General features: G+C 38.5%; 1 protein-coding gene across 1 annotated transcript in view; it reads left to right on the top strand.

The window, feature by feature from the left end:
* Positions 1-2143: 2143 nt before the first annotated feature.
* fat1b (FAT atypical cadherin 1b) overlaps positions 2144-22707 on the top strand; it is a 47312-nt gene continuing 26748 nt past the window's right edge. The window contains exons 1-12 of the mRNA XM_056236276.1: positions 2144-5423; positions 6627-6941; positions 7889-7950; positions 8357-8671; positions 8968-9178; positions 10242-10307; positions 10544-10683; positions 11867-12142; positions 12265-12475; positions 13432-17490; positions 19516-19712; positions 19864-20017. Of these exons, the coding sequence (XP_056092251.1) occupies positions 2162-5423; positions 6627-6941; positions 7889-7950; positions 8357-8671; positions 8968-9178; positions 10242-10307; positions 10544-10683; positions 11867-12142; positions 12265-12475; positions 13432-17490; positions 19516-19712; positions 19864-20017 (9268 nt within the window). The 5' untranslated portion in view covers positions 2144-2161. The remainder of the gene's footprint in view (positions 5424-6626; positions 6942-7888; positions 7951-8356; positions 8672-8967; positions 9179-10241; positions 10308-10543; positions 10684-11866; positions 12143-12264; positions 12476-13431; positions 17491-19515; positions 19713-19863; positions 20018-22707) is intronic.

Genomic DNA, 22707 nt, shown 5'->3' with positions numbered 1-22707 from the left:
ACACTGATGACATCATCGAGGCTGATCGAGGCGGAGGAGCAGTAATGATCCAGCATCAGTCTGAGCTGCTGTGAGGCACTGCTCTCCGGCTCATGTGGAGTTTAAACCGCATTTCTATTTGGGAAATACCTGAGATAGCCTATGTGTGGATTGCTTCTTAATTTACACGAATATTCTTTTGCAGCGATGGTAAGTAACAGCTAAAGCCATGCACTTTCATTCACAAATAATAATAAAGGTAAATCAATTTCTTGAAAGAATAGTTCCATAACTTAATCTGCTCTCGCGATAAATATCTGTAGCCTACTAAGATGACCAATACTAGGCTGTATAGCCTATACAAGACGCGTGCATTTCTTATATTAAGAATGAGATTGGGTAAGTTAGGCTATAGGACAAACTTGAGAACTGAGTCTTTCAGTCGGAACTGTCGATGTGCTGCAGTTAATCAAAAACTTTACAAAGTATTGTGCACGTTCAAATCATCCACATAATTAACTTTCAAATAAAATACAATTAATAAACTACCAGTTTAATACCAGTAGGCTACATTTTTTTTAGCTCATATTTAGGCTAGCCTATCTCAATCAAATACAACATATAGCCAGGATAGACTATTTTCTGTCATGAAGACGTTATCGCAAAATACATGTTTGTTCTGCGCTGACCTACATTATCGTTCTTATTACTCTACCAAACAAACAAATAAATACAAAAAGGATTTTTTTTTTTTTTTTTTTTTTTTGTTATTAGCCTACTGCTAGATTAGATTAATGCTTCTGTTGAGAAATATACTATCATTGACAACAATAGAAAAGTAGTAAACTACGCAAATAAAAAGGATGTCCTATAAGTAGCCTATTTCTGATAATAGTAGCATGTAAACAAATACCTGAATGGTGTAACGTTAGGCAACTGCACGAGCTGAGGATGTGTGCGGCGAGCAACTCGAGCCGTTGAGGAGCCGTTCGATTGGAGAGAGAACCCAGTTTACCGTAGTTAGGACGTCCAAGTGTAAGAGCCAGAATTATCACGAAAATCCTCGTAGTAAAATTGTACTCAGTAAATGGTTAAAAAGCATGCTTTTCGTCGAAATCAGTTCATGGTTTGCGAGTAACGTAGGCCTAACTTACGCGATTTCAGACGCTTCCTGCGTGTTTCTCAATATTGCCATAGATAGACCAATCAGAATTAAGCATACTATATTATAAGTATTTATTGACGTAGCCCTGAAATAAAAATCAGACAAAAATAAATATATATTTAAATCGAACTTTTAGACAAAAAAAAAAAAAATGAAAAAAAGAAAAGTTGCATAAGTGTTTTAGCTATCGTATTTAATTTGGCTTTTATGGCTCAATGATATAGGAGCATATGGAGCTCATACTTAAATATGAAAAAGGCCCAATCCAAGGTATTTAAAACAGTATAGCAAGCTACATAAACTGCAGTTAAGAATAAATTGTCACTTTATATCTCCCCATAAATTAATATGTCTCGGTAAGATGATATTTAAATATCTGTTATTTCTAAAATTAGATTAGTTTTATGATCAAAGTTCTGTAGTTGTATTGTGAGGGGGAAAACATTTAATGCAATCAATGATGGTTGAGTAGTAGGCCTACACAAACTTTCCTCAAATGCCAGAAGTATCATATTTCAGACTCACAGTCACATTTGAACTTGATATTTTTTAAAAAAAAGTGTGGATAATAAAGTAATCCTAAACTGCATCAGTCCAGTATTTATCTTAAAACTATTTAAATATCTAATATTTAAATAAAATAATTTACATCTAAAAATAAAACAAAAATGACATTTATAAAAATTAGTAACATGTGACCAAGACCTGAAGGTGGACATTTTTTGAATTATACTAAAATGCCATTTACTTGCTTACAATTTATAAACTATCAAAGATGACAGAAGACATGTAGAAAAGATTTTTTTCAGCAAAGTTTTGATTATGTTGATAATTTAGAGGCCTTATAAATTCACTTATCAAATATGATACAGTAGGCTTTATAGGGTTAAATAATTTTACATGGGGGTTGAATTGATAAATTATTTTGCTATTTATTTTAATGTAATATTTACAGTATTTCCTTCCACCTGTTGCTCTGTTCTTTTTTCAGTTGGCTCTGTAATCACCTGTGTCACAATGGGTAAATCCTGGATTAACCATCTTGTAATGCTGTGTATGTGGAGTTGCTTAGGTGCCCAGCAACTGGAAGATGCATTGCCTTTTCAGTTTACTCATCCAATTTACAATGTAATGATATTTGAAAATCCAGCAGCAAAAACCTTTGTTGAATGCCCCATAAAAATGGGCATTTTCATGGCGAACCAGTCTTGGGACATTTGGTACTTAATAGAATCCGGAGACCATGATAATTTATTCAAAGCTGAGAAGTATGTTTTGGGTAATTTCTGTTTCCTGCGAATAAGGACCAAAGGAGGGAATTCTGCCACTCTCAATAGGGAAGTAAAAGACCACTATCTACTGTCTGTAAATGCTATTGAAAGAAATACTGGTGCTGAGGCACAAACACAAGTTAAAGTACAAGTTCTGGACACGAATGATCTCAGACCTCTTTTCTCACCGACTACATACAGTTTTTCTGTACCTGAAAACTTAGCCATCAGAACAAGCATAGGCAGAGTTTCTGCCACAGATGCTGACACAGGCACCAACGGAGAATACTATTTCAGCTTCAAAGAGTGGACTGATATGTTCGCCATTCATCCTACTAGTGGGGTTATAACTCTGGCAGGCAAGCTGGATTACTCTGAGGTGGCTCTTTATGAGATTGATGTGTTGGCCGTGGACAGAGGTCTTAAGCTCTATGGGAGTAGCAGCAGCAGTAGCACAGCAAAGCTAAAGGTGCACGTACTGCAGGCCAATGACCACGCACCTGTCGTCACAGCTGTCCCCCTAACTCCATGGAACGCAACCAGGGATCCCACTTATGCATATGTGACTGTGGATGACGGTGATGAAGGGCAGAATGGCGAGATTGCCTCTTTGAGCATCGTAGCTGGAGATCCACTCCAGCAGTTCAAGACATTCAGAACAAACCCTGGGAGCAAAGAATACATGATCAAGGCCATCAAGGAAGTGGAATGGGAGGGTTATAGTTTTGGGTACAATCTTACATTGCAGGCCAAAGATAAGGGAAATCCTCCAAAGTTTTCCTCAGCCATAGTTGTGAGGGTGAGATCGCCCAGTGAATACACAGAGACTCCTGCATTTGAGAAGAGCATCTATAGAGTTAGTCTCAGTGAGTTTGCGCCACCTCACTCTCCTGTTCTTATGGTCAAAACTGTACAGAAACATTCAAAGATTAAATACTTGTTACAATTTAAAATGCAACAACATGAGAATCCATTTGTTATTAATCCAAACACAGGCCTTATTACCACCACGGCACCTATAAAAGCAGAAAGTGTCAGTCAATATGAATTTGATGTTGCTACCAGTGACAGACGAGCAGTGACCAAGGTGGTGGTCAGTGTAAGTGATGTGAACAACAACACCCCAACCTTTCAAAAATCAAATTTTGAAGCCAGTATTGCCGAACATGTACCCATCGGGACCAGCGTCTTAACAGTCAGTGCTACTGACAAAGATGACGGAGAAAATGGCTATGTCACCTACAGTATTGTCAATGTGAACAAACAGCCTTTTGAAGTGGATTATTTCTCCGGTGTCATAAGCACCGCGGAGGATCTAGATTATGAGATAATGCCAAGAAAATTCTCCCTAAGGATTCGAGCCTCAGATTGGGGCTCCCCTTTCCGCCGTGAGGCCGAGGCTGTGGTTTCAATCACTCTCACCAACCTGAATGATAATAAGCCGCAATTTGAGAATATCGATTGTGATGTTACAGTGCCAAGAACTCTAGGGGTTGGTGAGCAAATAATAGTGGTGTCTGCCATTGATGCCGATGATCTCGGCGTAGTGCAGTACAGAATTGACACTGGTAATAACTTGAATCTTTTTGAATTGGATTCCAGCTCTGGGTTGCTGACACTTAAAAAGTCACTGAGGGATGGCGATGCGGCGAAACACTCTTTCCACCACCTGCAAATAACTGCTAGCGATGGAGAAATATCAAGTACTCCTATGTTCTTAAATCTAACAGTTGTTAATGCTTTTAAACATGTCCACTCCAAATGTGCAGAGACCGGTGTTCTGAGAACTTTAGCAGGGCTGCTGCTTTTTGGCTCTAAACTACACAGGCAGAAAGAAGCAGAGGATGAATTCGCAGACATCCATTCTGTTAACCGCCACGCTCCACAGTTTATAGAGTCCACTCCAACTGTAATAGAAGTTAAAGAGGACCTTCCTGTAGGGACAAGCGTAGCACTCCTCAAAGCTGTCGATTCAGATTCTGGTTTCAATGGGAAATTGCTTTTTGTGATCTCAGGGGGAGATTTTGATAGCTGCTTCACGATAGAATCTGACACAGGGTGGCTTAAAGTTTTCCAGCAACTTGATAGAGAAACAACAGACAGCTACACTCTCAACATCACTGTTTATGACCTCGGCTTACCACAGAAATCCTCATCTCATATTTTAGATGTTAACATTTTGGATGCTAATGACAACAGTCCAGAGTTCCTTCAGCGTGAGTATTCAGTGGATATAAGTGAGGACACTGCTATGGCAACAGACATCATTCAGCTTGAAGCGAAAGATAAAGATTTAGCGATCAATGGAATCGTTAGGTACTCGTTTCTTACTGAAACGGACAAATTTGTCATACATGAGGAAACAGGGATTGTAACTGTTAATGGGCTGTTAGACAGAGAGGCCAATCCGTTATTTGTTTTGAGGGTGGCTGCTTTTGATGCAGCAATTGATGAGCCTAAAATGGTATCAACAGTGTTGTTACACATTCATTTGAAGGATGTGAATGATAATGCCCCTACATTTATACCCCAACAATACCATATCAGAGTGAGAGAAGACATTCCAGTGGGCACCTTGGTGCTCTGGCTTGAAACTCACGATCCTGACCTTGGCCTGTCTGGACAGGTGAGGTACAGTCTAACAGATGGGGAAGATGGAAACTTTCAGGTGGATAAAATGACTGGAGCTGTGTACGTCTCTCAGACTCTTGATTTCGAAACAAGACAAGTATATAATCTGACAGCAAAGGCCAAAGACAGAGGCAAGCCGAACCCTTTATCCTCATCCTGCTTCATTCAAGTGGAGATCGTGGATGTTAATGAGAATATGTACCGCCCCTCTTTCCCATTCTTTGTGGACTGGGGCGCTGTGAGTGAAGACGTCCCAGTTGGCACCTCTGTTATGAAAGTTATAGCTCATGATGAGGACAGCGGCAGGGATGGAGAAGTTCGCTACTCCTTACGAGGCGGTTCAGGCCTTGGAGTGTTTACCATTGATGAACAGAGCGGTAAGCAGATTTGTATTCTTTATTGCCTTTTTAAAGGAAACAAAACTTGTTCTAGGTCAGAATTAGTCTATTGGGTTTATAAATTCAAAACAAACAAGTCATCAGTAAGTATTAAGGAATCCACACACTAAATCTAAAGACAAACAAACACTATGTTGAATGAGCATATCACAGAGGCTTGTACATACATTTTCATGGTCATCTTTTTGTTCTTCTGTATTGAATGATTAGAGATTGCTCCAAAAAATATTTGAACAGTTAAACATATATTTCTTTGCATTGTGAATGTCATTGAAGTTTTCAAGCAAAACATTTCATTAGATATATTGTTCATTATTATGATAACAGTTTATGTGATGAACTACATCTGTGGTTACTCTGCAAGGACACTTTATTCACTCTTAAAACAATAAAGGTTCTTTATTGGCATCAATGATTCCATGAGGAACTTTTAACATCCATGGAACCTTTCCATTGCACAAAAAGTTCTTTATAGAGGAAAGGGGGTTATTTCAATTATTAAAATGTTCTTCATGCCTATAAAAAAAAGTGTCCAATAATCTTTGGGTCCACGCTATGCATTTTTAACAAACAACAATGATAGAATTTTGTTATTTGTACCATACTGCAATCTAAAGACGTGAGAGAGACCAAATTAAAAAGAGAGAGAATGACAGTTAGAAACAAAGAGCGATGTGCTGGGCACTTTCACCCTGAGGAAAGAGCTTATCAAGTTTTACTGAGTCGTAGAAGCCACACCGCTACCTTTAGAAAAAAGCCCACAGCGTGAAAGCAGACACTGCCGAGAGACAGACAACCAAAAAGAGCTGCCTCATCTCCCCTTACCCTCTTATTCACTCAATATTTTATCTACAATGTCTGCCCTGTACACATTTAATCTTTTATGCAAATGTCTGTGTAATGAATTCTCAGTTCCCTGATAGATAATAGATTAATTCTTTGCTTCTACTGTATGTTGATTACATTTTTCATTTAAAAATAATATTATTAGCAATGTGTAAGACGTTCCTACTTTGTATGGTTATGTATGGTGGCTTCATCCTTATCAAGACTTTAGAATTTGCAATGCAAAACTCCCAGTGCCATGTGACAAGATTTTATGACAGCACCGTTGGTCTCAGTCTAAATGTTTAAAGTGCTTCATGTAGTGCAACATGTTCCTTCTTCTTTTCTTTGTTACAGGCATTATAAGGACACAAGAGACTCTTGATCGTGAGACTACTAATCATTACTGGCTTACAATCTTTGCTACAGACCAAGGAATTGTGCCACTTTCCTCATTTGTGGAGGTTTACATCAAGGTTCAAGATGTCAATGATAATGCTCCACTGACAACAGAGCCTGTGTACTATCCTTCTGTATCTGAGAACTCTCCCAAAGACGTCTCTGTCATCCAGATCCAAGCATTTGACCTGGACTCTGAATCAAGTGATAATCTCTCATATAAAATAACCAGTGGAAATCCACAGGGATTTTTCGCCATCAACTCCCAGACAGGTAAATCGATGTCTCTCAAAACTGCTAAATCCCAGCTTGTGGATTTGTGTTTTAAACATGTAAATAAGGAATTTTAAATACATTTGACATATTTTGAACATTTATTTCAGTGTTAGCATTATTATTATGATGATGATGAAAATGCGACTGTGTTATTAAAGCAATGCCCTTCATGTTTCATATGCAACAAAGAGCACCTTGAACATTTAGTGAACACAATTTAAATGATTTTACCCTGTACTTTAATATATACACCAATATACATGCATAAACTGCAACATTTGAGTGATGTCCATACCTGTGAGGGAGAAAAATTATGAGCATTAACATGTTAATGTTCACAAATGTGCATGCAAATAACACATTTTCTGAACATAAAATAAGTTTGACATGAAATATTTCCTGAAGTTTTTAAACATCATTGATATTCACACCAGCTGGTTAATTACATTCACTGAGCAGCACAAGTAATGAATGCAGCTAATTAATTTGACGCGCCAATTGATTTCTCCTCCACCAAATTACTTGCCACACTCAGTCAGCTCAGCTTAAGGTCTCAACAGTGCAAGAAAAACAGTTTTTCAAAGGATTTTGCTGTCAAAGGCAATTGAACAAACTGAACTTAGGTGGTACATTGAGAACTCAATGTTTTTCTTGAGAAGAATTGTGACTGTTCAGTTAGCGTTTCCAGGAACAGAGAACATAGTACACTCTAAACTATGACTCTTTTTTTTTCTCTTTTGCAAAAATATACATGAAGGAATGCAACATAAAGGAAACACTCTCTGAGGAGAATACACAATGTAGGGTAGTTTTATCTGTCAAGCCCAAATGTTTCCCCTTTTTTTTGTCTGGAGAACAGCTTGAATATTTTATTACTAATAGAAAGTTTTCTCAGTCAGACGAAGAAACACACTGAAATGTACCATTTTTCGTTTCTTGTACAGGGTTGGTGACAACCACATCACGGAAACTGGACAGAGAAAAGCAAGCAGAGCATCTTCTTGAAGTAAGCTGCTGAACCCTGTAACTGATGATATTGCATTGTATTTACTTCCACTGAAGTCAAAGATGAATTTTCATGCTGTTTTTCTTCATATAACAATAGAACATAGTGACCATATGCCCAGCTCCAAAAAGGACATAAAAGTAATCCATGGACTGTGGTTGGTCTGCTTCATGAATGAAATGCTCTTTTGAAACATTCTAATTTTGTATTTCAATTAAAAAATGACACCATATGGTTTAAAACAACATGATGGTGTGAAAATAATAAAAAATTTTGGGTGAACTGTTCATGTTGAAGAGCTATTGAAGTTTACCTTTAATTAAATACATTTTATGCCTCTCATGTTTGTTTTGGCAGTAGTTTTTCAAGCGCTCAGGCCAGAGATATGTTTTTTATTCTTAAACAGATCACTGTTTCGGATGATGGCAGTCCAACCAAGTCTACAACGGTTCGTGTGATAGTCAACGTATTGGATGAAAATGACAACAGTCCCCAGTTTCTGGAAAAGACCTTTAAAATCAAGCTGGTGGAACGACCAGAGGCAGTCGAATGGGAGCCAATTTATCGAGTGATTGCTTATGACAGAGATGAGAGTCCCTCCTCTGATATCTCATACACAATCGAGGAGGGTGAAGAGCACAGGAAATTCTTCATTGAGCACACAACTGGGTTTGTGTTCTCCAAAGAGGCTTTTTCAGCGGGGGAGTATCATATTCTCACAGTACGTTTATTACAATTCCTAGACTCCAAATGGTGACAGACTTAATGGAGGTGTATTTGCGGCTTCAGAATGAATGGACAAAATATTTTTGATCCAAGTTAATGCAGCTTCTAAATGATAGAGAATTTTGTTAACTTTGATAATTAAATTAAGTAAATATTGTGGCAGAAATCACCCATTGACATACAGTTAACAAACAAATACAGTGTGCCCCATACAGTTACCATCCTTAAAAAATAGGCTCTTGATATGTCTGTCAAAAAACAGGAGAAAACACTCACATTGCTGTCTTGCAGATTAAAGCATCAGACAATGGAAAGCCTTCAAAGTCGTCCATCTGTCGGTTGCACATTGAGTGGATTCCAAAGCCTAAGCTGGCTAAACAACCGCTGGCGTTTGAGGAGATTCCGCTCTCATTCTCTGTGATGGAGAATGATCCAGTGGCCCATATGGTGGGAGTCATCAGCGCTCAGCCACTTGACTCTCCTGTATGGTTTACAATCAAAGGTAAAGATCTAAAGCTCTACAATCAGCCTTAAAATAATATTTCCACCCACCTATTCACCCTCATGTGATTCCAAACCCATATGACCCTCTTTCTTCAGTGAATCACAAAAGGAGTTATACAAGTATGTTGGATTTCATGCAATTACTATGTATAGGAGTTTCCAAGAGGACACAAATGCATCGTTAATGTTTCCATGAAAGCGTCCATTAGACTCATCCGATACATTTCAAGCCTACTGAAGTGATACGGTAGCTTTAAGTGAAGAACAGCCTAAAATTTAAGTTGTTATTCACTGATAATCTTACTCTCCAGTGGTCTGTTAAACGCTATAAAAAGTCAGTGAGCTAAACCCCAGAATTGATGACAAATGATTTATTTTTGGACATTGTTACTTCTATCATGTTTTTGAGTGATAGTTAACATAAAAATGCAATTTCTGTCATCTACTCACCCTAATGTGTTTTAAAGCTTTATGACTTTCTTTCGTCTTTGTAACACAAAATAACATTTTGAAGAATGTCTCTATTTTTGTCCATATATGATAGTCAATGGGTTCCAGTGTTGTTTGTTTTTCAACGTTCTTACAAATATCTCACACATGGAGTGAGTAAATGATGACAGAATTCATTTTTGAGTTTTAGTGTCATTTAAACTTCAGTCTAATCCTCACAAAATGTCTTTGAATAGCTTTAGAAGACATTACACAAGTCACGCTTCACTTTTATTATACTTTTATGGTGCTTTTTGAAGTTTGAAAGCCACAGTTCCCATTCATTGTAATTGCATGGGGAAAAAACATCATTACATATCTCCATTTATGTTTGGAAGAAAGATTAGAAGAACTAGATGAGGGTGAATAAATGGTGACAGAATTGTATATTCTATTTAATCTCTAGTCATTCTTGATGCTTCAGCTCTTTAAAGTTCAATGTTCAGACAATCTTCAATAACCCAACCATGATTTTGCCCTAGTCAGCTTTCAACTGTTTCCCCCCCCTCTGTCGCTGCCTTGTCTGACTCATCTGCTTTTCTTTTCTTGTTTCTCTACTCTTGCTTCACAAGGAGTCACACATGTTAAAGAAGTTTTTCACATTCTACAGATGGCTTGTGACCTGAACTGTACAGCAGGTATCTGCTGATAAATTGAAATATTTCTTATCTTCTCACAGCTCTTGCATTATTTCCTGTCACATCTACCAGAAAGAGTTCTGAATTCATATTCAGTGGAAGCGATCTTGCACAATATTTACTTTCTTTGAACGTCTGCTACTTTAATAGCTAATGCAAATTCTATAGTTTGCAAAAATTCCACCTGTTTGTTAACAGCATGAATATGTGGCTGCTGTCTGTTTTTGTACTAAAAGGTGGAAACATTGGCAACCACTTTGATGTGGAGAAGGCGAGTGGCACAATCATCATCGCTGGAGCTCTAGATGCTGAATGGCAGTCAAATTACAACCTTACTGTTGAAGCAACAGATGGAACAAGATCCATCAGCGCTCAGGTGTTTTGTCTTTAATGGCACTTACCAAGAAATTGCCCATGCATTTGTAAAATAGGATCAGTTGAATAGTGGATGGAGAGATAAGAACAATGATGCACATCTTTGCTTTGACAGATTGTGTACGCGTGGATCTGTATTCTGACAGGATAATTATTTTGTTGCTTAGTATTATCTATACATTTCGCCACTGCTCAAATTGCAAAGAGTTTAAAATTAAAAAGATTACATGTCACACAATGAATGCTAGGTTTAAATTTGTCACCAAGCAAACATATCATTTAGCTTTTTTCTAAATACTTGATATTTTGATCTTTTTGATCACGTGTCTAAGTATAACTTTCACTAATTTCTCTTGCTACACCTTATAGAAAGAATCAGGTTTAAGTCTAATAGAAAATATTAAATTTCATGTAAAAAAAAAAAAAAAAAAAAAAAAAAAAAAAGGATTACCCAAGTAGCTGGAATGTTCCCTGGCAACTGTATACTGTGATACTATTGGGCACACTTAGCTGAAGTCAGGCTCACTGCTGTCTTTCTAATGTATAAGTTGCCACTGTCCTTTTGTCATGGGGTGAACATACCTCTCCTTGGGCGATACCTGCATGTATCAGCCAAGCCAGCCAGCCTTATCAGGTCACAGTGCGAGACTCATCCATCAGTGTGAGCAGACCCAGAGGCAAAGAATGATGTGAGAGGGAGTAATGTTTTAAAAGAGAGCTCTGTTTCAGCCCTCAGTCCATCTCTCCTGTTGCAGAGAGCATTGCCCAGGAGATTGCACTCTGTACAGTTTGTCATCCTATAATGGGCTTCTTACTTGTGGTCAGTTTCAGGGTCTGTGTGAATTAAATATTTTAATAAATGTGTGTCTAAGGTCAAATACTACGTACTGAGTGTCCTTATGTTATTGTTGCTTGAGTAAACAATACATCTTCCAAAAATAATATGTAAATCTAAATATGATTAAGTGTGGATTTTGGACATACAGTATATGCAATGATTTTGACTGGAAGAACTTTTTTAGAGTACTTCATTAAAGCAGCTGGATTTTTACCTGTTTTACCTTATGGTTAATATAAATAATCATATACTTAAAATAATATAAGTAATATAATAATAATATAACAAATGTTTAACAAATACATATACAAAATATTTACTGTGTGGATTGTGCTTTGTTAAACAGGTCTTAATTCAAGTTCTTGACACAAATGAACATCGCCCCCAGTTTGGCCAAAACCAATATGAGATAAGTATTCCAGAGGAAACCCAGCCTGGTATGAAGATACTGGAAATAAATGCAACAGATAAAGATGAGAAGAACAAATTATCCTACACACTGTTGAGCAGCACAGACTTATTTAGCCTGAAGAAGTTTAGTCTTAATCCTGGAACAGGCTTTCTGTACACTGCTGAAAAACTGGACCATGAAACCATGCACAGACATACCCTCACAATAATGGTAAGGCCATGTATAAACTTATTTTGTCCACTACACTAGGTATTAGGAAAAACTGCATAAAAACCACACTGCATTTAACAGCTGATTGTTGTTAATATATATATATATATATATTATTCCAGGTTAGGGATCAAGGTGTGCCTGTGAAGAGTAATGTTGTGAGAGTGATCATCAACGTGGAGGACAGTAATGACAATGTACCACGGTTCACCAGCTCTCAGTACGCCGCCCGTGTCTTTGAAACAGCTGCGATTGGTTCATCGGTATTACAGGCCACTGCTCTGGACAAAGACAAAGGCCTAAATGCTGAGATCCTCTACAGCATAGATTCAGGTACAGCTTATCTCTACAAACACTGTCAAATCATTGGAAAAGTTTTATTGTTAATGGAAAACGACCCAAATGTTATTAACTGTTATTAATTTCGGGACATCCTATATATAATATATACCAGTGGCGAGCGGTGACTTCTTTAACTGGGTATGCTGGGTGGCGCATCACATCAAATAAAAGTGCCCGGTGCAGATATGTTGAATGGGTTTATAATAAGCGAGACGATTGCTTCGCTCTCATGACACATAGCAACACAGCTAAAAGTATTCCTAATATGTTGGACCTTTTATTGAAAGTAGCCTACATTTACCTGTAGAGACATGCCTTCACAAGCAACCGTAAGAGCTGTGATTGCGATGTTTGAGTTTGAGAGAGGCGCGACACACGAAAGGGGTGTTTGCAAAATAAGTTGTATTTTTGTTATTCCATTGGTGCTACTAGTGTCGCAGAAACTACATACTTCACCTTTAAACAGTACAGCGCATTGGCTTAAAGAGTCTAAGACTCAGATCTTAATCAGAGATGACAGAGAAACACCATGGCATTTTTACAGGCGAGCACTTCACAGACAACATTCCCTGTGCATGAAATCCCTATTTGCCAGCAAACCACTAAGAACGCAGGACAATGATGACCCTCTGTAACTGGCAGATTTGAAGAAAATTACCTTCGTTTGGCAAATAAATAAATGACTGACAGTTACATATGTATTACCAAATTTTTATCATGTAAGCTTTATGGTACACCTCAAACAAGGGAATTTATAATAATTTGTAGTGTTATTAATTAGCTAGTCCGTGAATGGCTTGGTTATATATGCAGAGCATTCACAGATTATATGGACTGCACGTCCCTGATATATACTAATATAAATAATACTACAAATAATGATTTTTTTATCAGATGTAATTGCTCTATTTTTAAGCTCTCTATTCTCACTATTCTATTCTCTGTAGGAAATCTTGGAAATTCCTTCAACATTGATCAGTCTTCAGGCATTGTTACAGTTGCAAGGGAACTTGATCGTGAATACAGAGACCAATATGAATTGTTAATAAAAGCATCTGATAAAGGAGAACCTCCTCTCAGTGTGGTTACAAGAGTCCAGGTCACAGTCACCATCTCGGATAATACCAAGCCGAAGTTCCCCTTCAATTCAATATTGGCTGAAGTCAGTGAATCTGTCCCTGTTGGAAGTTTTGTAACTTTAGTCTCTGCCTTCAGTCAATCAACCATATTTTATCAGATCAAAGAGGGAAATGTGAACAGTGTGTTTGACATCAATCCAAACTCTGGCGCTATCACCACAAGGAAAAAACTGGACTTTGAAACCCTTTCGTCATATAAACTGATTGTGCAAGGTTTGGACATGGCTGAAATGTCGAGCAGTGTCACAGTAAACATTCATCTAAAAAATGAAAATGACAACAATCCTGTTTTCACTCAACCTGAATTTACTGGCTTCATCAGTGAGTCGGCTATTGTCAGAAGTCTGGCTCTGACCTCTCAGAACGTTCCACTTGTTGTTCGTGCAACAGATGCTGATCAGCAGTCAAACGCCAGGCTTGTCTATGAGATTATGGAGTTATTCGCTCGTGACTATTTTTCTATCATTTCTGGGACTGGAGCTATTCAAACTCTCAGAAACCTGGATTATGAGCAGAGAAAAGTGTTTAACTTCAGAGTTCAGGTCCATGACACTGGGATGCCACGTTTGTTTGCTCAAAACACTGCCAACGTGACTATACATGTCATTAACATCAATGATTGTGCTCCAAAATTCACTCAGGATTCATATGAGACAACACTCCTCCTTCCAACCTACAAAGGGGTTAAAGTGATAACAGTAAAGGCTACCGACGAGGACTCACTGCCAGACACCAAACTACGCTTTGAACTTGTAGATGGAAACATAGGGAACAAATTCCTGCTTGATCCAACCTCAGGTGATATTTTTGTGCAAAATACTACAAAGTTGCGGAGTAGGTACAAACTGACAATCCGGGTTTTTGATGGAAGTTTTACTGGCACTGCAACTGTGAAAGTCAATGTTAAAGATAATAAAGGTCACAATCTTAAGTTCACTCAGGAAATTGTCACCGCCTATTTGCAAGAAAGCTCAATGGAGAAGAAGACCCTGGCAGTCCTCTCTGTAGTTGGAAATAGAGTCAACGAGCCTTTGTTTTATTCTATTCTCAACCCTAACAGTAAATTTGAAATAGGACGCACATCTGGAGTGCTTTTCTCCACAGGCATCCCATTTGACCGCGAAGAGCAGGATTTGTTTGAAATCTTTGTGGAGGTTACTAAAGAGTCAAGGTCGAACGGAACCGCCCATGTGCTTGTGCGAGTGCATATTGAGGATGTGAATGATAATGCCCCTGTCTTTATAGATCAGCCCAATTGCGCCATTGTTCAGATTGACAAAATCGTGGGCTCGGTTTTCGGGAAGGTGACCACCGTGGACAAAGATATTGGCAGAAATGCTGAGGTTACATACTATTTGAACAAGCATGATAAATATTTTCAAGTAAGCCCGTCAGGAGAAATATCTCTTAAGAGACCTCTAGAGCTTGAAAATGTTGGCAAGTTCGTCATTAACATAACTGCGCAAGACAGAGGCACCCCACCGCTGTTCTCAACAGCAGAGGTCATTATTTCAGTGGTAAACAATGCCACACCAGTGTTCGAAAGACCTTTTTACAAGATTGTAATCCCTGAGAATGTGCAAGTTCGTACTTCTATACTCCGAGTCGTGGCCAATCAATCGGCAGGACATTGTGCAGTCTACAGCATCAGTGAAGGAAACCCATTCAATCAGTTCAACATTAATTTCAATTCTGGACTCATTGAAGTCATCCAGCCATTGGATTATGAGGCTCACCCCGCATATCGGTTGAGTGTCCAGGCGACAGACTGTCTAACCGGTGCCAACTCTGATGTTTTTGTAGATATCATATTGGAAGATGTCAATGACAACATACCCAAATTCGAAGCGGCAGTGTATAATATTAGCATCTCTGAATCTGTTGTAATTGGATCCTCTGTGTTACAAGTTGTCGCCATGGACTCTGACACAGGAAGCAATGCAGTATTGTTTTATCAGTTGTATGAAAAGGATGGAGCCACCTCAGATCACTTCAGAATAGATGTTGAGAGTGGAGTCATTTGGACTGCAGGACTATTGGACCATGAAACGCAATTGCAGCATGAACTGATTGTAAAAGCTGTTGATGGTGGAGCATTTCAGCTGTCTGCTGAGGTCCAAGTGATTATATATGTAACTGATCTTAATGACAACCCACCTATTTTTGCACAGCAGCTTTATAATGCCACCATAAGTGAGATTTCTTCTCCAGGGAAGCTTGTGACCTGTGTTAAAGCATATGATGCTGACAGCCGTGGAACCAGACAGCTGGAGTATGCTATTTTGTCTGGAAATGACAACAATATATTTGCAATTGATGCGTCAAGTGGAGAAATTGTGATTGCCAACATCAGCCGACAGTCTCTTGAGCACTTCTACAGCTTAATTTTGTCAGTAACTGATGGTGTTTTCAGAAGTACTGCTGAGGCAAACATCTATGTGATGGCTGAGAATAGACAAAGCCCATCATTTACCCAGGATGAGTATCTTATTGAGCTTCCTGAGAACTCTCCAGTTGGTACGTTGGTTGGACAAGTTGAAGCCATTGATGATGACCCAGGGATATATGGTCAATTGACATTCTTCATTGTAAATGATATCGCCAGGGATAAATTTACCATCAAGGATGATGGCTGGATTCACACAGTAGATGGTTTTGACAGAGAAAACCCAGAAGAGAAAGCTATTAGTATCAGTTTAATGGCTAAAGATGGCGGTGGGCGATTAGGCTTTTGTACCGTTATTGTAATTCTCTCTGACGTGAATGACAATTTACCCAAATTCAGGCTCTCAGAATATAAAGTTACTGTGCCAGGAGATGCTCCCAGTGGTACAACTGTGATCAAAACATCTGCAGTAGATGAAGATGAGGGAAGTAATGCTGATATAATTTACACTGCTGACTCTGATTTAGGGCACTTCGAAATTCATCCACTTAGTGGTGCAATTGTTACAAAGGAAAGTCTAATTGGACTGGAAACTGGCCTGTATTCCTTCTTTGTGAAGGCCAAAGATTCTGGAAACCCACCAATGCAATCTATTATTCCTGTTTCAATTAGAATAGTTCCCCCTGAAACATCAATCCCAAAGTTTGCAGAGCCGTCAATGTGGTTGGAGCTTTTAGAAGACCTGGCTGTCGGAACTGAGATGGATATCTTCCAAGCCCAGAATGAGCGGTCTGTGATCTACAGCCTTGTTGGAGGGAACACCCCAGAGAGTAACAAAGAGGATGTCTTTGCTATTGACAGCAGTACTGGAAAGCTTGCACTCACAAAAAGACTAGACTATGAAACTATCAAATGGTATCAGCTTACAGTGCAGGTCCAAGACGTTGAAGATGGCATGGAAATGGTCTCAACTATAGATTTGAGTATCCATCTCAAAGATGTCAATGATAACAGCCCACAATTTGAGTCCTTCCCCTACCAGTCATATATTGTTGAAAACCTACCAGAAGGGACTTCTGTAGTGCAGGTTAAGGCCACTGATCTTGATTCTTGGCTGAATGGTCGGGTCACTTATACTCTGCATGAAATACAGGAGCACCCTGATGTTCTGGAGATGTTTGCTGTGGACAGTGAGACAGGCTGGATAACCACCCTCACAGAGATAGACAGAGAAAAGGTAGACCGATATCGAATCACAGTGATGGCCATTGACAGAGCCCAAGGGCAACGAATGACAGGCACTACTGTTGTAGAAGTGACAGTTGTGGACTCAAACGACAACCCTCCATTATTTGCTGATGCAGTTTTTAAAGGTACTGTGCGAGAAGATGAATCTACACCAGGCACAGTTATCACCATTCTCAACTGTGCTGATTCTGACAGTGAGGAGGTCAACAGGAAGTTCAGCTGTTTTATCACAGGTACACTGTCCATGCTACCAAGTTAACCTAGTGAGATTAAAATAACCATGGATTTCATTATTTACTTACTTTCATGCCCTGTAATTTTTTTTTTTGTTCCTGTAAGAAGAATGTCCAGACTGCTCTTTTCTAAACAATGAAATCAAATGGTACATTATATTTCAGCTAATAAGTGATACGTCCTCTAAAGCAACACTGCTTAAATGATAAGATATCTATTTAAAGGGATAGTTCACTTTGAAATAAATTTTGGTATGTTTTAGCTTACCTCAAGGGCATCCAAGATGTAGGTGTCTTTGTTTCCGCAGTAGTTTCAATTTTGATATTTTTAGGTCAAACTGTTCTTGTCTGTTAGTCATATAATGCAGGTCTATGGTCCCTTCCTCAAAGAGCATGCACAGAGAAGTCCAAATTAAACATGATTTAATGACTCGTAAATGTAAGTACACATTGATGGCCTAAGACACGAATCGAGCGGTTTGTGTGAGAAAACGAACAGTATTTATATAGTTTTTACCTCTTGTAAACACAGCCATGTCCAAGTGATCTGAGGGCGCGGGCGCTTCGGTCTTTTCCGGCAAGCGCTGGAAAGCGCCGGAAGTGATCTCTCGCGCATGTACGTCACTCATACAATTGTTTTATTTTTTATTGTTTTCTTTTATGACGGTTTAAACATCCCGGATAAGCGCAAATTAGTACCATTTTAATTAGCCGTCTTACCTACAATCTCTGTTCTGTGTAAACAATGAGTGACGTACACGCGCGAGAGATCACTTCCGGAAAAGACCGAAGCGCCCGCACCCTCGGATCACTTGGACGTGGCTGTGTTTACAAGAGGTAAAAACGATATAAATACTGTTCGTTTTCTCACACAAACCGCTCGTTTCGTGTCTTAGGCCATCAATGTGTACTTACATTTACGAGTCATTAAATCATGTTTAATTTGGACTTCTCTGTGCATGCTCTTTGAGGAAGTTACCATAGACCTGCATTATATGACTGACAGACAAGAACGGTTTGACCTAAAAATATCAAAATTGAAACTACAGCGGAAACAAAGACACCTACATCTTGGATGCCCTTGAGGTAAGCTAAAACATACCAAAAATTAATTTCAAAGTGAACTATCCCTTTAATTTAAGATCCATACTGTGTGTTACATATTGTGCATCATATTATAAAGGTAAATGTCTATTATTTTAAAATAGCGTAACATTTTCAGTCCTGTTTATTTTATTCTGATTTATTTGTAATGTTTTTCACAATACATATCATTCCAAAGTAATGTTAAAAAATTCATTAAATGTATTTAATAAATATTTTATGTTAACACCTAAACTTTTACAATTCAACAAATTCATGGTGTAAAATATCAGTTCTGTTTATTTTATTCAGATTTATTTGTAGTGATTTTCACAATACATATCATTCCAAAGTAATGTTAAAAAATGCATTAAACGTATTTAATGCATATTTTATGTTAACACCTAAACTTTTACAAATCCAAAAATTCATGGTGTAAAATATTTTCTTTTATGTTTTCCTTCTTGCTCCCCTAAAATTCCCTTGCTGCCCCTGGAACCAGTTTGAAAACCCTTAGTCTAAAGCCATACGATAGCTTTATGTGAGAAATGGACCAAATTTTCATCTTTAGGTGAACTATTCCTTTAAAGAAACTGGTATTGGCATTTCAACATGACAATTTTGTGAGGTGTTTATTAACCTTTGGAAAGAAATTACAGAACTAATGCCACCAGCTCAATTGCTGAATGTTATGAATAATCTATGATATGTATATGAGTGTTCTGTATTATACCGACGCTGATTAGAGATATTCAGAGCATCTTGTTATTGTCCTCAGTTTTATTACATCGCCTGATTAGTATCTTGTATGCAGCTAGAAATACAATGAAAATCCCCAAGATGTTTAGAATAATGCTAAATGCATGATGATTTGATTGCTAATCTCCTTATTAAATATTTCTGATAAGACCAAAGTTAATTTTCCTTGTTTAATGTATTCAGGTGGGGACCCGCAGGGCCTGTTTGATGTGAAGCACACAGATGGTGTTTGGGTGGTCGCTGTCAGCAAAACCCTGGACAGGGAGGAGAGAGATTTCTATCTTTTAAACATCACAGCCACTGATGGAACCTTTGTGACAAAGGCTACCGTAGAGATCACTGTTCTTGATGCAAATGACAACAGTCCTGTTTGTGAAAAGGCATGATGTGTATATTCATTAGCCCCTGAGCTCTTTATTCTGGATTGTGTAGAGAACTTTCAATGAATATGCACATTTTTCACAGATGATTTTTTTTAGATAATACCCATTTCTTCAGTCACTTTAAAATTAAATCCACTTTTGTTCTCAGGATGTGTATGCACAAACTGTTCCTGAAGATGCACTTGTTGGAAGACAAATTCTTCAAGTCTCAGCCACTGATGCAGATATCCATTCAAATGCGGAAATCACTTACCAGTTGAGTGGCAGCGGAGCTGAATCATTTACAGTTGACACCAAAACAGGTAAAATGAAATTTTATCTAAAGCAAGGGGTTAAGTATATTATTCAAGGACATGATGGCATAGCTCATTAATCAATCCCATCCAAGTTCAAGCCCACAACCTCTTGATTATCAGTCCTGATCGTTATTGACTTTATAAAGCGTTCAGTGTTCAATGTGAATACCGATTTCTGCAATACATGTTGTTCCAAAGCCGCTTTACATAAAATAATCCCTCAAAACTTTAAGTGAACAAGCCAAGCATGACAGTAACAAGGAAAAAACTCTCTAAGAGGTAAGCAGAAGGAAACATTGGCATGGTGATAATTACATGGTGGTGTGACCAATCCACGACGGCTATTCATCAAGGAGCTGCATGTTCGAGGAGCTTGTCATGCCCCATACGAAGAGGCGCTTGGAGGGCACCTCCAAAAAACCCCAGGATGTCGTTTGGAAAAAGAGTAGGGGTTTAACCCCGGCATCCTGGCCAAATTTGCAGTGGCCTCTGTCCATCATCATGGCCTCCTAATCATCCCCATACTGATTGGCTTCATCACTCTGTCTCCTCTCCACAAATAAGCCGGTGTGTGGTGGGAGTTCTGGTGCACTATTGCTGCTGTCGCATCATCCAGGTGGATGCTGCACGTTGGTGGTGGTTGAGGAGATTTCCCGCTTCCATGTAAAGCACTTTGACTTCAGACTATAATGTAACAATTCATGAGTTCACATCTACATATAATTATCATGGTTAAGGTTATGCGTACTTGGCGTGCTGTCCGGGTGGAGGGCTCCGAGGTCGGAATTTCTGCCCGAACCCAGAGTACTCCCCCCGTTGGTAAGAGTAGATGGAACTAGAAGTGAGGAGATGGAACTAAGTGAGGAGATGGGGTGGAGGTGGGATGCTGATAAACTGTCAAGGAACAACGGTGGGTTCTGCTGTTATTTATCCTATCCTGAGTTGATTACAGATTGAACTCCACTTGTGCTAATTGGGTTAATTATCTGCACCTGCTCCTCCCGAACCTTGTTAATAAAACATCATTTAGGCTTTGTCCACACGGACACGGGTATTTTTATAACCGGAGTTTTTCCTACATCGTTTAAAAAAAAAATCCCGTCCACACATGCTCGGTCTCCGTCTACATGAAAACGCAAAAACACGCTATCAAGCGCGGTCAAGAGCATGCCATGCCAGCAGGCGGCGATTTAAACCTTAACCGTAAAGCCACGTTGGCCAATCAGAAGCGCAAATCTGATGTCAAACACAGCGGATAACGGCGCACACTCTGACGTCGCAAGGCAAAAAACCCGGTTTCACTGTCTACACGACAACAGTGTAACCGGCGTTTCTGAAAATCCTCACCCTGGCAGGGGTTTTCAAAAATGTTCGGTTTCAGTGGGTTTCCGTGTGGACGAACGGCCGAACCGCGTAAAAAAAGTCACGGTTATAAAAATACCCGTGTCCGTGTGGACAGGGCCTTAAAAACAAAACAAAAAAACGCAGCCACCACCCGGCCATAGGAGGACATCAGCAGGAGGGCTTAATCGAAGAGTGCACTAGACCTGTGTGCAAGGAGCACAAATGTAAGCACTGAGATGGCAATTTAAGATGGTGCTGTACTAGTGTGATTTTATTTTGACAGTTTTTTTTTTCATTCAGTCACATTCACCACAATACACGGCAGTTGCACTACACTACAGTTCAATTTCAGTGTTATCGGTTATATGTGTGTTATGTGTGACAAAGTGGCCAATAAACATTTTTCAAGTGTTACAGTCAAATGTGATTTTTACAAAATGTTTTCTTTATTCTTTTGTTTTATCACCCTTGCATAGATGGGTCATTTTTGACTCGTGTGTAAACTTGATGTATTAACTCAAAACCTAGGAAATATTAAAATATGAATTTTTGATCATTGAAACCAAGATATTTTGAATGTTCATAAATCATGTAATTCATAGATCATGGAATATTAAATGCTGAAATATAGTGATTTCAAAAGATGAAACAAAAAAAGGCCAAGCCATGCATGAAATAACATGCATGAAATGAATACGGGTCTTTTTAGACCCATGTTGTGCATTAGAAGGGGTTTGCATAGCTTGAGCATCAAATGGTTAACAAAAATGAATAAATACAGTAACAAATGTATTGTTCATGTTAGTTAGCTTAATACATTAACTAATGTAAACAAATCATACCACATTTACTCAGAACACCTCTTAAAATGAGAATGTAAGTGTGCTTACCCCATTTTTTTTATTAAGAGTGGTTAGCAAGATTTAACCTTAAAGTGTAAATTGCAGGTTAACCACCTCAACCAATTAATGTGTAAATTAATGTGCTCAATATGTATATATTAAACATTTCTGTCTTAAAATGCGTTAAAATAACATTTATTGGGGTTTCTTCAAAGGTAGCATGTTTTTTACAGTAACTGGGTGATGACGTCATAAGAGGGAGCGCGGGCGGTAATGCACTCACTCTGTGTGTGCCGGTTTCAGGGAGAATAAAATGATTCGCGGTACTCCCGCAAACTAGAAATATCTATGAATAAAACATAAAAACGAATACATTTTTATTCATCTGTTGCAGAAAAGCAACAAGAACAACTAAAACAAAATAGAAACGATTTACAGGCCAGAGTTTCTATTTATAACATGTTTGCAGCGTTTAGCGCTGTAGCCAATCACAGACATATGTCTTGATTT

This window comes from Rhinichthys klamathensis, unplaced genomic scaffold (assembly GCF_029890125.1).
Source record: "Rhinichthys klamathensis goyatoka isolate OS25496 unplaced genomic scaffold, OSU_Roscu_1.1 h1tg000442l_1, whole genome shotgun sequence".
Lineage (NCBI taxonomy): Eukaryota > Metazoa > Chordata > Actinopteri > Cypriniformes > Leuciscidae > Rhinichthys > Rhinichthys klamathensis.
The sequence above is the reverse complement of the archived record's forward strand: the minus strand, read 5'-3'. Positions and strand labels throughout refer to the sequence as shown.